Source organism: Poecilia mexicana, unplaced genomic scaffold (genome assembly GCF_051168715.1).
Source record: "Poecilia mexicana isolate PSO_F unplaced genomic scaffold, ASM5116871v1 scaffold_14, whole genome shotgun sequence".
In the NCBI taxonomy this organism is placed as follows: domain Eukaryota; kingdom Metazoa; phylum Chordata; class Actinopteri; order Cyprinodontiformes; family Poeciliidae; genus Poecilia; species Poecilia mexicana.
The window spans coordinates 4,577,444-4,591,721 of record NW_028263383.1 but is presented as its reverse complement, the minus strand read 5'-3'; the positions used below and the strand labels follow the sequence as shown (position 1 = coordinate 4,591,721).

The 14,278-nt window shown below is 38.2% G+C and overlaps 1 protein-coding gene across 1 annotated transcript; it reads left to right on the top strand.

The window, feature by feature from the left end:
* The first annotated feature begins 6,660 nt into the window (after nt 1-6,660).
* On the top strand, nt 6,661-13,832 carry slc22a6l (solute carrier family 22 member 6, like). The gene is made up of 10 exons (XM_088012671.1): nt 6,661-7,628; nt 7,732-7,835; nt 7,944-8,098; nt 8,421-8,589; nt 8,696-8,819; nt 8,903-9,018; nt 9,115-9,329; nt 9,940-10,048; nt 13,049-13,252; nt 13,356-13,832. The coding sequence occupies exons 1-10, from the start codon at nt 7,242-7,244 to the stop codon at nt 13,447-13,449; spliced, it is 1,677 nt and encodes a 558-aa protein (XP_087868797.1). The 5' UTR covers nt 6,661-7,241; the 3' UTR covers nt 13,450-13,832.
* The last annotated feature ends 446 nt before the right edge of the window (nt 13,833-14,278 follow it).

The following is a 14,278-nucleotide window of genomic DNA, read 5'->3' as shown; positions in this document are numbered from 1 at the left end:
ATTTTCAATATATATTTTTGTCATGATTTGTATGGTTGTGGTGGTGAGGATGAACGCTGAGACCCAGATGATGATGATGAAGATGATGATTTAATAAGGAGAAGCTCAAAACAGTCCAATGCAGGCAGGCAGAGAGAATAGCACACACAGGACTTAACCAGTTCTATTGTGACGACGGACAGACTTACGCTGACAAAGACGAGGGCCCGACAAGAGACAACAGGTGGACTTAAATACACACAGGGGTAATCAGGTAATTGGACACACCTGGGAAGCAATCAACGGGGAAGACGCAGAAACAGAGACTCGGGACAGAAACTGAACACAGAAAAACCGTAAAATAAATACACAGAAACACGGATAATAACAATTTTGGGATGTAATCACATTTGCTTAAGAAAAATAACTACAGAGAAAATGTCTACTAAATAAAAATCATGTTAGGAATAAGCATTATTTTATGTATTTCTATGCAAATCTGACTAATAAATAGGTGTACTGTGCTTTTTTTATTTAGAAATTCACCTATTGGATGAAAAAAGTGATGCTGTGCTTCATTGGGAAAGTGTTGGGGTGGTTGCAATGTGTACCTAGGCCACTAGATGTCACCATACTCTCTTTACTGCTTCTTTAAACCTTAACCCCTTCAATCATGTCAATCTTATTACAAGTAATAAAAAAACAACAGTTTTTCCTTATATTTACACTTAACATTTTCACATTATATAATGTTTTTAAAATCAGATCTTTACTAAGAAAATAAAAAATGTCTTTAACATCCTTTAATAATGAAAACAAATCTGTATATTGCTCTACATAAAAAGTGGGTTTGTTCTTGAATTTCTTTACTTTGTGCCATGACCTTTCTTTATGATCTTTCAGCACTCTTAATGATGTCTGATGGTTTCCATTTATGTGGCTTCTTGATTCTACGCGTCTAGCAGTAATCAGGTCTTTATGTAATTGGTGATCCTGCACTTAGCTGTGGAAAAATTAGCATAATCACAGCTTGCATGTAAACTTGAAATAAAATGATTATTAGCTCCAGTCTCTTTACACCATGAGCATGCTCTTCAACATATCAGTGATAAGTGCATGTAAACACCCTGACTATCTCTTCCACATTTCAGAAAATTAAGAAAGGGTCTCTGACTTCAGAGTCCATGCAGGTGCAGGGGAGGCAGATGGGCTGAAGGTAACAAAGCGGCCAGTGGTAGCTCATGAACTTAAGAGTACAGTTAGAGATTGTGAGAAAGATCCAGTATTAAGTAAGCTCAGGATGAGCTTTACCTATCTGAACGAACTTGCTGGCGTCATCTAAATTAATGTATGTTTGGTCAAGGAAAGATAACGTTTTTCACATCGGGCCGTGTTTTGTTGCCTAAAAAATTTAATCCTCCTTTGAAAACTGCTTTTAGTGCTTCCTTTGACACACATCTGTTTGATGATTTTAAACATTTCACTCTTGCAAAAAAGCAAAGCAAGGGGGTCAGTTCTTTTCCCACAGAACTGCAGATTTTACATTTTAACATTTTAATAATTTTTACTTCCCTTCATTAACGTTAATGGATATAACGGGTATTTCCATAAAGGTACCACAAAATGCACTTGTTAATGCCCTAGTAAAACCATATCAGCTGCTGTGAAAATAAATATTGCAGCTGCCAAAACAGTCAAGATATGAACGAGTTCAGGATGGGTTGTTTTGGACAAAAGTCCAACATTCAACATGAGCTGGCATTGCAAAATAAATACATAAAAGGACAATATGTGCCACAGTTAAATAGGGCAGCACAAAAGCAGGGATATGGGTGTCTGATAAGGCTGTTGCCCCATAGCAAACCTCTGTGTCAACATTAGCACGAGACCCAGTTTACAAGGAGACAGGACTTTGGCACTTTTGCTTGTGAGGGCAGCACTCCAGCGGAGGGATGCAGCCAGAAGCAGTTAATCGTAATGCGAGCTGTTATCACAGGCTCTTCCTGATAACATTTGCTCCAGCGCGACAGATGTACTCAGAAAGTTAAATAAAAAACCACGAATCTCAACAGCAGCATAAAAAAAAGAACCTCTGCTACGATAAACCGGCTCCTCTGTCCAGTCAAGTAGGATGTGTGGCCTGTCAGAGCAGTTATTGAATATTTATTTTTTAAGTTTGATAATGAGGTCATGACCTGGACTACTAACTGGATGTTGAATTTAAATGGGTCTAATTTGCCAGCATATGCTGAACAACATTTAGATTTAGAGAAGAATCCCTCTCTTTGCAAAGTCTTTTATCTGCTAGCACATTATATCAAGACTAGACGTACAGCCAACTGAGATTCACTGCTGATAGACACTTTCCATCCAATTTGACTTAATTTGAACTATTTCAGTGTCTTGATATTTAAAGTATTGGGGGCTTATTCAGAAACATTTGCAGCTGCAGAATACAAAGGGATGCCACACTTTTAACATTTTTATCTCATAATGAATACGTGGAGGTTTGAGGTTGCTTTGTGACAACAGGTGAAAAGGTTTAAAGGTTAGGAATACTTTTGTGAGGCAGTGCGCTCTAAATTAAAAATTGTACAAGTAGCTGAAAAACAGCAAATAAATAAAACCTCTGTAATATGTGGGTTCAAAATGTGTCATGAGTGTGTCATCAGTCACAACCTGCAGAGTTAAGCCCTCTTTTACTAAAGAGACAGAAACTTTTCTCGGTAATCCTCAGAGAAAGAACCGCACACAAAGAATCAATGAAACTCAAGGTCATCAAATATCAAGTTTGAAGTCTATTTGAACTAACCAGAGAGGATTCAACCGTGTCACTTGATTTTGCGAAGATTTTCAGAATTCATGGATAATAAGAAATAAATGAGGTTGAAGGAAGCTGCAGCAGCAAATGGTGAAGCAAGATTTGAAAGAAGTGAACATTAACATCGAGAGGCCCTGTTGTGCCAGTTTGACCACAATGTCTCCAGAAATGTCAACAAGTAGATAGGACATCTAAGGAAGCAGAAAAAACAAACCAAGTGAGTAGTTAATGCCTGGAAGTGATGTGGACAAACCCACGAAAGAAGCTGAATAGTATCCTGCTGCAGATGCTAAATTTTGACAACCACTTTTTGTCAAAGCAACACACACTGGAGCAGCTAACATCTACGGCGCTCTCAAAAGCCATTAACCAACAAGAGAGGTCTGAGTGTTTTAGTTGTCAATCTACTGGTTACACGGCGACCTCTTGGATGAGTCATTGATGAGCTCTTGGAGTAATTTTGGTATGCAGACCACTTTTGAAAATGTTTGTTCCATATTTTCTCTATTTGTGACGCTCACTGTGGTGCACTGGAGTCTCAAAGTTTTAGAAATGTTTTTGTAACCATTTCCAAGCTGATATATCAGTATCAATGCCTTTATGTTCTGCTTTCTGAGCCCTTTTAACCTGCTACGTTGTCAATGATTTCTTGATTTTCCTCAAATGGGTGTCATGCGTGGAGGTCTCTTCAGTCTTCCACAAATTGCTGTTAATTGCAATTAATTCATGTTTTAATTTGAGAATGAATAATCATTTAAAAATGATTTTTCACTTTTCTTCTTTTAGTTGCTAGTTGATAGTTTTATATACATCTGACACCAATAAAAAAAAGCTGTGTCATTTCCTAACCATGTTGGAGCTTGACCTTAAGTGGATGATTCACACATTTCTATTCAACAAGCTCTCCTTGCACAGTGACAAAAGATCAGGGTTGTGTGTTTAATCTTGAAAAGAACCATTAACGGACTTGATGAGAGGATGAAAGGATACACGTGTTATGTCACATTTATCAATTTTGGCTTCTATAGCCTGGTTTTAGTGTTGCAGTAAACTGTAAGACAACTTGTTGCTTTTTGGGCTTACCTCTGAGTTCAAGGATCAAGCATAAATCTCACGGTACAAGCTTCACAGTAGACATATAATGAACTTAAACAGGATTTCCACTTGTGTTTTGTTCCTACCTTGCAAAGTTTTGATCTGTGGGTCTGTAAATATGCTCCTCTCGAGGAGTGACTGACTGTAATTGGCTCACTTTGTAGCTCTGTCTTTGAGGAGCGATATTATGCCCGGTGACAGACTTTCCTGAGGTGTAAATGAAATGCTTGAGACTCGCTTTGATCAATATATGACAGAGACAGAAAACGGTCTCTTGTTTAGAAAAAAAAAATGAAATGTGTCTCGCTCAATAAGTCAGTCTTTCAATCCAAGAAATAAGTCTGCTCGCCCCCGCCGCCCTCTTCAACAGAGTCAGACTCTTCTGATATAAGAAGGACTAATAACTTTAGAGGAGAATGTTCAGTAAATAAGTTCACATCAACAAATACCACAGCAAGTTTATCTGGCAGCTGTATTTATAAGATAATACTTATCTGTTTTTACAAGAAGACAGCTTTTTCTGTTTGGTGTAGCTTGTTAAAACGCTGCAAAACCACAGAGTAACATGATGCTTGCTGGGGAAACTTTAGTTGCCATCAACTCATTATGTTTTCACCATGATGTGGAGCAAAATAAACTGGGATTTTCATATCTAGAGGTAAAGTTGAGGTACTTGAATTGCTCGCAAGGCGTCCTCAGCAAGGAGTCTTGCTGATTTCTCCTGATTTATTTGTTTAAGCTAAATGCTGGGCTCTTGAGGATGCGACAAAAGTTGTATAACTTTAACCAATAATTGAGTCAAAAATTGTGACTTGGTTTGTTTAATCCTTAAGACGGGCTTCTTGATTATTCTCAGCCAGCCATTTCTACTGAACAGTGATGAGATCAGACTTCACTTGAACGTTAGGATCACCATTGCCAGGAGGCATCCTGCAAGAAATAAGTAGGTATAGAAAATATTTTAACCAACAGACTTCCTGTATGGTAATCCAGATTACTGGTTGGTTTTTCTTTTACGATAAAATTGTATTTGTGTTGGTTCATCATTACCATGCAACCAGATGTTTCTGGTTGCATGGTAACAAAATGTGAGCAGGTACTTGGGTTGTGAATACTTTTGCAATGGGAAAGCATATTCTGAACTGGTTTTATGCAACACAGTGACATGTAAAGTGGACCTAATGGAATAGCCCTGCTCAACTCAAGCAAAAATCATCCCACAAATCTTCCTCTGTAGTTGATTCTCTGATGTTCATGCTTTAAAACAAAAAAACAACAAAAAAAAAACATTTGTTTATTGTTATTATTTTGATGAGAGAAGCTTTATTGCTTTCTGCCTTGCTATAACATCACAGAAACATCACCTGTTCACCTCTAGGATCAGATAAATAATCTGCATATTCTGCCGCGTCTGGTTAGTCATTCAACCTTGAACACAGAAAGCTGCCAAACGTGTTGACACATCTTGTGTAAAACATTAAGACTGTATTCAAAGTTTTCTCCAGAGTTTTATATTATAATTTATGGATGATTTCTCTGCTAACTATTCTTTGAATAATGTGAGATTAAGGAAAATAACTAAGTAAGAGATGAAAGCAGGACGTTTAACATCTCCTGCTTCTCTCTCTTCTGCTTGTGTTTTTTTTTTTTTAATGGACATATTCATTAAATAATATCTCAAGTATGTGAAATGGAAAAGAGAGGGCTCTTTTCCAGTTTTTTATTTGTAAAAATGAAACAAAAGTAAAGATATTTCTGTTTTACTTTTTATATATAAAAAAGAACCCCAAATTCATATCAAATCTACATAATTTTTCATATTTTTTTTTCACTGAGCCACAGTATTTATACTGAGATCGAACTGTCCTGTTGCATGGACACAAATGCCAGCTGCATTAGTCTGATTTTTATTTATTTGATAAACGGTGATGAAAAACAAGAAAAAAATAAATCCCGTCCACAGTTATGCAACACTTTGTGCTGCTTTTCTCACAACCCATCCCCTAAAAGACATGTTAAAGTTTTCCAAAATGGAACAGAGTAAAAAGCTATTTTTTACAAAGCACCGCATGATACGGTTTTACCTTGAATCCAATTTTAAATAAATTGATTAAAAAAAAAAAAGAAATATGCTGAAGAAGGAAAAATCTAGCAGCTCCAGTCGGTTTCTGAGTCAGACAGCTGAAAAAACTTAGATTTTCTTGTTTAGCCCCGGTGCACCTGCAGCTTCATTCGCTCCGACGTCTCATGCTGATTATTACATAAGAGAAAACATTCCTCAAAACTAATCAGCAGGAATCTAACAAAGCTAAAGTAGCTCCTATTTAAGTTACAATCGGATCAAGCCTAATATCTTTTCACCTTGAAAATATAATTATTAGATTTTTTTTTTTTTTATGTTATTTCCAGTCATTTTCTCCTATATTATTTAGACTGCAACGCAAAGCGCAGTAACTTATTTACAGTGTTATAACACGAGGCGTTAGGGAGAAGGAGAAAAGGTTCGTAGTGTTAAAGGGCATTTAAATTGTTGAATATTGATCAACGTATTTTGCAACTTATGGCAATGACTCACTCATTGTTCCCTCACTTATTACCTCTTTTCTTTCTTATTGTTTATCTTTAATCCTGCTAACTTCTTGGTACGCTAATCAGAAACGTCTGCAAAAAATAGCAAAGAAAAACATTTCCTGATTGATCTCATGTGTATGCACGTGTGCCTCTCTCTCTTTTTCTCTCTTTGACACACACACACACACACACACACGCACACACGCAAGCACACGCACACACACACACGCACTCAGTCATTCATATTAAGTAACCACTAAAGGGCAGTGAGTGTTTCTCAGTGCAAAGAGGGCAAAGAGCTGAGGTGGGACTGATGCTGGAGTTCTTTCAGATCTTTCAACAAGACCTGTGCAGCAAGGACTCTGTACTTTTAGCTCGGTGCTCAAACAGAAAGCTGCTAATTCCTAAGGTTGAGAAGAAGTAGAGGAATTTCAGAGCCGTTTATGGATTTAAATATGGTGCAGTGACAAAGCTAGTTATTTCTCTGTTGTGCCCTTTTTCCCCCCAACATTTTTAAGGACTTATATGGGGATTTTAGGTTAAACTTAGTTTTTGTGCATTAAATATCAGAAAGCTTTTTTTTTTTTAATTATTTTTTTAGGAATTTTTCCTTACAAACAAAGCGTGATCAATCAGGTAAGTTTGTTCCATTTCTTATCATGTAACACTTTGATGTCAGATAGTTACAGAGCGCTTGCTTTTTTTTTTCATTCATCTACTGTAAGTTTGTTAATGCCGCAGAATTTTAATATCAATACTGTGGTTGTGCAGAAGGATGGCCTTCGCTGACCTCCTCGAACAGGTCGGCAGCACGGGTCGCTTCCAGGTCCTCCATGTGATTCTCCTCTGCACCCCAGTCTTCTTGATGGCCAGTCACAACCTGCTGCAGAACTTTGTGGCCATGGTGCCGCCTCATCACTGCAGCTCACATTCCAACATGTCTCGGACTCAGCTGAGCCCGGAGGAGATTCTGCAGATCACGGTGCCACTGAATGAAGCAGGGAAACCACAGAGTTGCCAGCGATACGTTGCTCCACAGTGGCACCTCCTGGCTCAGAATGGTAGTTCTGCCACAGAGAGGGATTATGGCGCCGTCCTGGAGGGATGTGTTGATGGATGGTCCTACAACATGACGGATATGACCTCCACTATCATATCTGATGTAGGGCCGCGTTCTTCAGACTTTATTGCGATCGTGGGGGCTTTAATCAAGCCAGAGATGATTGTAGGAGACACTTACATGTTTGTTTTTTGCTTTTCTTCAGTGGCACTTGGTGTGTGACCTGCGCTCCTTAAAGCAAATGGGGCAAACTATTTATATGGGCGGTGTGCTTGTGGGGGCTCTTGTCTTCGGAGGCCTTTCAGACAGGTATCCTCCAATGTTTCATCAGTAGTTCCAAATCTATCTGATGCTAATAATCTTTTTCTTTAATGTGCCTTTAAAAAAAAAAGTCCAAACATCACTCTTCTCTCCTAGATATGGCCGCCGCATCCTCCTGCTGATCTCTAACCTGCTGATGGCGGTTTCGGGAACGTGTGCTGCTTTCTCCCCTTCCTTCTCCCTCTTCTGTCTGTTCCGGTTTGGCTGTGGCATGGCTCTGTCTGGCCTGGGACTCAACACCTTCTCACTCAGTAATTAAGCAGTCAGCCAAAAACATAAAAACAAGAATTTGTTTGCTAAAGGGATAAAATGTAGTCTAGACTACAACTCGTCAGACGAGCTGTGGAAGGCAATAACAATAATAACCAAGACGTTATTTTTTTTATTACCATTATTGATGTTGATTTTATTTTTGAATGGCTATCTTTAACTAGCATAAACTGAAATGAAATTATGTCTGTCTCTTCATCTGCCTCTTTCTATATTCTCACTTGTAGTCTATAACTTTGATGTGACTTTTTATGGATGTTTGTCCAGAACTAAAATGTTTTTCTTTGATTCTTTCTCGTGAAGTTGTGGAGTGGATCCCGACTCGTGTGCGGACTTTCACGGGGACGGCAACCGGCTACTGCTACACCATGGGGCAGATGCTTCTGCCGGCCATCGCCTACTTGATCACGGACTGGAGGTGGTTGACCCTGGCTGTGTCGTTGCCCTTCTATGTGTTCTTCCTCATTGCATGGTAAGATGGCGAATACAAAGGTGCAAGTGGACGGACCGTTCAAATGTTGGGAGCGTCTGTAAACGTCATAAACCATCTAATAAAATAAACACGTGTATATTCTCAGGTGGTTTCATGAGTCGTCAAGATGGTTGGCGATAAACAATAAACCCGAACAGGCTGTGAAGATGCTTAAAAGTGTGGCCAGGTTTAATGGCCGCCATGAAGAAGGGGAAAAGATTAATGTAAAAGTACGGCAGTGTCATTTTCATAGAGTTGTGTTTTTAATTCAGGAATGGGACGTGCATTGAAAGTATTTCTTCTTTATGCGTAGATGCTGCAAGAATCTATGAAAAAAGAGCTGTCGTGCTCCCAGGGGCCCCACTCTGCCCTTGATCTGTTTCGCACGCCCAGAATGCGCGTCATGACTTTCTGCCTCAGTGCCACCTGGTACACATCCTGATTCTTCTATAAAAAGACACAAACAAAACCCATCTTTAAATAATCTGCAGTAAAGGACATTCTCTCTCTCGTTCTCTCTCTCAGGTTATCAACCAGCTTTGCGTACTATGGCCTTGCTATGGACCTCCAGAAATTTGGGGTGAACATCTACTTGATACAAGTGATCTTCGGCGCGGTCGACATCCCCGCTAAAGTTGTTGTCACTGTGTGTATGAGTTTCATTGGACGCCGTCCGTCACAATGCGGCGCTCTGATCACAGCCGGAGTCACAATTCTGATCAACATACTGGTGCCTTATGGTAAATACGGAACGCATTTCTTATGCTGGTACTATTTTATTGAACTTTTTTTTCTTTTAGATTTTACGTTACAACCAGAAAAGTGTTTCTTGAGACAATGATTGACTGACCAACACAAAACAGAGCATACTTTTGAATTGGACGAAAGAACAATGTATAACTTTTTTTTTTCCAAGTTAAAACCTAAAAAGTGTTGCTTGCTTATATTTTTACTCAAACTATGACAGCAACTGACTGACTTTAGAAGTGGCTTAATTAGTAAATAGGGTATCGGGTTTATTAATTAAATAGGGTATAGGGTTTGTTAATTAAATCTCAACGTAAATCCAGTCAAAGGTCTCCCAAGCTTGTTGACCATCAGTGAATGCAATAAAATGCATTGTGTTAGAAATCTTATATTGCGCTTGAGCCTGAATATACCAGTTCTACTGTAAAACACGGTGGTGGCAGTATCATGGTATGAGAAGGCATAAAATAAACTAAAACTCCCGAAAACAAGTTGATTATAATTGGGGTTTTTTGTTTTGTTTTGTTTTGTTTTGCATGCTCTATATCTACTGGAATGGGAAAAGTTATTATACATTTAGTAATGTGTCTTATTTTTCTTTAGACAAACAGACTGTGCGAACCTGTCTGGCAGTGGTGGGCAAAGGCTGCCTGGCTGCATCCTTCAACTGCTGCTACCTTTACTCTGGAGAACTTTTCCCAACTATCATCCGGTACGTTTTAAAAACGGAAATTGAATTTATTGAATCTGATTCCTCCTGAGGAAAACCAGTGTTCCTTAATTTTTTTCTGATGTGAGTGTAATCCTGGTAACCTGTGACTTTGTTCAGTTTGCAAACTTCTTGACCAAAAAAAAAAAAAAAAGCATCACAGTTAAAACATGATTAAATTAAAGTATGATTATAGACACAAATGTGATAATTGATACAAACAATTAAAAAAAACATATATTTATATACTTAACAATTTCAGGAGAAAGAAAGTAATGAAAATACAAAAACAAATGAAGCTTAAAGTCGATAAGGTTTGTGATGTAGTAGTGAAAACACACTGAATTATGTTTGCTTCTCTGTTTATTTACTGGCACAGGTGATCAGTGACACAGGTCAGAGGGGGGAGGTTTGCAGATTAACAGTGCTACACAAAGTTCAATTCAATCCAAACTTGGACTAAACAGTGAGGGATTGAGTTAAATAAGTGACCGTTTTCTCACGTGTGACCAAAAGTATCCGTACACCTCGAACCTTTCAGATTCCATCGTGCCACAACAAGTTTCAGTGTGTTTTACTCTGATTTTATGTGTCACAAAACAGAATGAAAGAGGACGGAAAGTGGTGCGTGGTGTTAAAGGAGGGTCGTAAAACCAAAGAACTATCGAGGCTCTACAAATCTGTGCAGTGAGACATTTTGTGGTATTTACAGCTACAACTGTTTCGGGGGTCTGCCTCCGTCAGCTGTGCACGACTGCAGACTGAAACTATTAGTGATTCTTTCTTGCAAAGCAGCTCAAGCTCTTTGCAAAAGAGTTTGGATGAAAGGCATGTAACAAGTGCAAAAGGGTAAATTCAAATGCAAGCCAGACTTGTTAGTTTTTACTTGAATAAAATTGGAAAACCATTCATTATTTTTTCTTCTGCTTGTGCTACCTATTCATGGTTAGAGCCGTGGCTGTAACCCCAAATTGATTATGGAACATGCACATATTCACAGATGTGTTTTCTAGAGTATTTTCGACATGCTGAGAGCTGCCATTTTCAGCAGCAGCATTCATGTTCCTTGTACTACCAAGAGAGAAAATAAGAAACACTGTGGATGTTAGCTTCTGTGCTAGGGCCAAGGCAGTATCCACAGAACCTGTTAATGCATAGTAGGAGTTATTTGGTGCTAGTGCTAATTAAATAGGTAGGTTGAAGCATTTTCAGAGCGGGTGTCAAGTGTTTGCAGATTCCAGCTATTCAGAAGTGGTTGTGGTCCTGGCAAACACCTGGTCCACTGTACGGCTACTTTGTATTGGTCTATCACATATATTCCAGTAAAACACAAACAGTTGGGCCTGTTGACAAATTATGAGCTGTTGAAGGTGTGGAGAATTTTTCATATCACTGCAGTGATTCATAAGTATTACTGGTAAGACCGTTAACTGAAAAATCTTCTTAAATAAGAAAACAGATTTTTGCCCATTTAATAACAGCTCATCTGGTAAAAAAAATAAAAATATTGAAAACTGAACATTCGTGGAACTATTTTTATTAATCTCAATGAGATGTTCCAAACAATCAAGGAAAACAAAAACAAGATTTACAATAACCATGAAGCCGAGTCCTTTTTAAACATTACCAGAGAAACACTTACAGACACATAACAGCTAAGTATGCTACCAGGAATTTGTGCCAAAGGGGGAAAAAAAACTGCATTCAAGGAGTTTGTAAAGGTTTTGACAAAAAAAAGAAGAACGATCTAAGAGTTTCAGGTTGACCTTGGGAAGTCTCCAGGTGACCTTTGGCCAGGATAAATACTCTTGAGGTTCAAACAGGTTCTGCAAACAGATGTTGGTGATGAGTGCCAATGACTGCAGGCTAATGCGTCCGCTTGTATGTGCTTACTGTGGACTGCCAATGTGTCAAATAAGATTTACACAGCATTTGTTTTTTCTGGAACATAAAGTCTGTGACATTACATGGTTTTTATTCACACATTTTTTACAAAATCTTTTATTTTTTCACTAAGAAATTCCATCCATACTCATAAGAAACTGAGTTATTTGGTTAAATGCACAGAGTGTTTGTAACACAGTCTTTCAAAATTATTAATACTCCTTGGATAAATTACTGTCATGTTCTAGCCACAAATCTGGATGTATTTTATTGAGATTTCATGGGACAGACAAAGAGAAAGTAAGGCATAATTGTGAAGTGGGCATTTGTATTCAGGTCATTCATTGATGCAAATCTTTTGATTGCAGCTCTGACTGTTTGCTTAGCGCTGTTGTCCTGCCAGAAGGTGAACCTCTGGCCCCAGTTTGTTTAAGCCTCAGTTTTTTTCTTCTTCTCAGTATTCCTTTATATGTAGTTCAATCCACCAGGGGATGGTATGTTAACGGGCATGTGTAGTGTTACTTTTCCTCCGTAACATTTTGTACATAGTCTATTTTCGGTCTCATCTGATCGGAGCACCTTCTCCCACACTTCGCTTCTGACTTGAAGCAACCTGCTAATGGGATTTTTTTTTTTTTTTTACAGTTTCTTTTCAGCCGTGTCGTTCATAGTGCCATCGTTCCAAAATTAGCTCTGAATCAACTAGTTCTCCCTCATGAGCTGTAGATGTTGCAGAGAACCCTTTCGCTGCTTAATACTGCCATTTCCTGGCCTCTAACTTTAAAAAGTGCAAGTGATTTTATCTTGAGCTAAGTGTCAAAGATTTCCCCCTTCTGATTTTGTTACATTTTTAAAGCTGCCCTCTCTGCCAAATTTTTATAGTGGAACTGTGTGAACACTGCAAACATACAAAATTGATTCCATGTTCAAATTTAGTTTAATCATATTAAACTCGTGCATTCATGCACTTCTACCATCTTCCTTTAAGAATGTCCGACAGGCTTTGATTAGACAAAATGCCAATTAAAGGCTGCAATATAATTTAATTTTTAACTGCACAGCATCTAGACCACTGATTCTGCTTTAATTGTGTCATTTTGATTTCATTTTCGCATTTAGTCAAAGTGGCATGGGTTGGGTGTCCATGATGGCTCGCGTGGGAGCTATGGTGGCCCCAATGATTCAGCTCACTGGGGACCACATACCTTGGCTGCCAGGTTTAATCTACGGAGGAGCTCCAATTCTCTCAGGGTTTGCTGCAGTTTTTCTTCCAGAGACACTGGGCACACATCTCCCTGACACAATACAGGATGTGGAGGACAGGTAAGTTGAAAATTACAAACAGGAAATGGCTTAGTCTTGCAAAAACACTTTGAAATGCAGAGAAAGGGCGGTTTATTCAGTTTTTCCTTCTCTGTTCCCTCAGGGGTTCTGGAAAAACCTCTAAGTGTCCAATGCCAATAAAGGAAACAATGATCTTGCAGGACACTAAGGTGGATCTCCTCAAACAGGCTGCATGAAATCCCTGCCTATAAACCCGGTGAATGTGCTGACACAAAAATAAATAATGGCGTTTGTACGGTTTGTTTTCTTCTTAGCTGCATATGTGATTTTCAAAGTTTATTTTGTGTTGTTTTATCCTGAAAAATGGAGAAAGAGTGTCGTTTTCAAAAGGTCAGTAAAATAATCCGAAGGCATCAGAAAATCAGACCCGCAGTATGTTTGTTGGTGAAACAGTAGCTTTGAGAAATTCAGGACTTCTTTGCAACAATCGTGTCTATAACCCAAATCTCTGAGTAGAATTAATTCAAGACTGACTGTATCTTTATTGGTGCTTTTGTAAATTTGTTCTGCTTTATATGTACCACTTTGTATTTTTCAATAAAAGTGAACACATACTCCACTTCTGAGTTTGTTTTTTAATTTTTTTAAAACTCAGATATTACTAGAGCTGTCAACGTTTAATTTAGTCGTTTTTAACCGAACTGAAACAACTATGGAAATGATGAAAAGCAGAAGAAACCAAAGAATGCAAAAGTTAGGAACATCATCTTTGCTAAATCAACTTTCAGCTGATGAACCTTGGAAGTATACCATCACTTTTTCTGAATACTATTTATGTTCGCAAGGCATTTTCCTAAGGCTAATAAATTTAATTTAAAAAAAAATCATAATCTTCAAATGGAGTGCTCTTTACACATAAAAATGTCCAAGTTTTGTCACATTACAGCCACATGCAATGTGTCTTTATGGAATTTTATGTGAAGAAAATTAGTTAAATGGAAGGTAAATTATCATATTATAAGAACGCAACCACCCAGATTACATACTGAGGAAAAACTCACTGCA

Bases quoted from the DNA above. Each gene is read 5' to 3' on its own strand.
- slc22a6l (XM_088012671.1), top strand. From the start codon at position 7,242: ATGGCCTTCGCTGACCTCCTCGAACAGGTCGGCAGCACGGGTCGCTTC. The intron at 7,836-7,943 runs GTATCCTCCAAT...CTTCTCTCCTAG, and splicing joins TTCGGAGGCCTTTCAGACAG to ATATGGCCGCCGCATCCTCC. The intron at 8,590-8,695 runs GTAAGATGGCGA...GTATATTCTCAG, and splicing joins GTGTTCTTCCTCATTGCATG to GTGGTTTCATGAGTCGTCAA.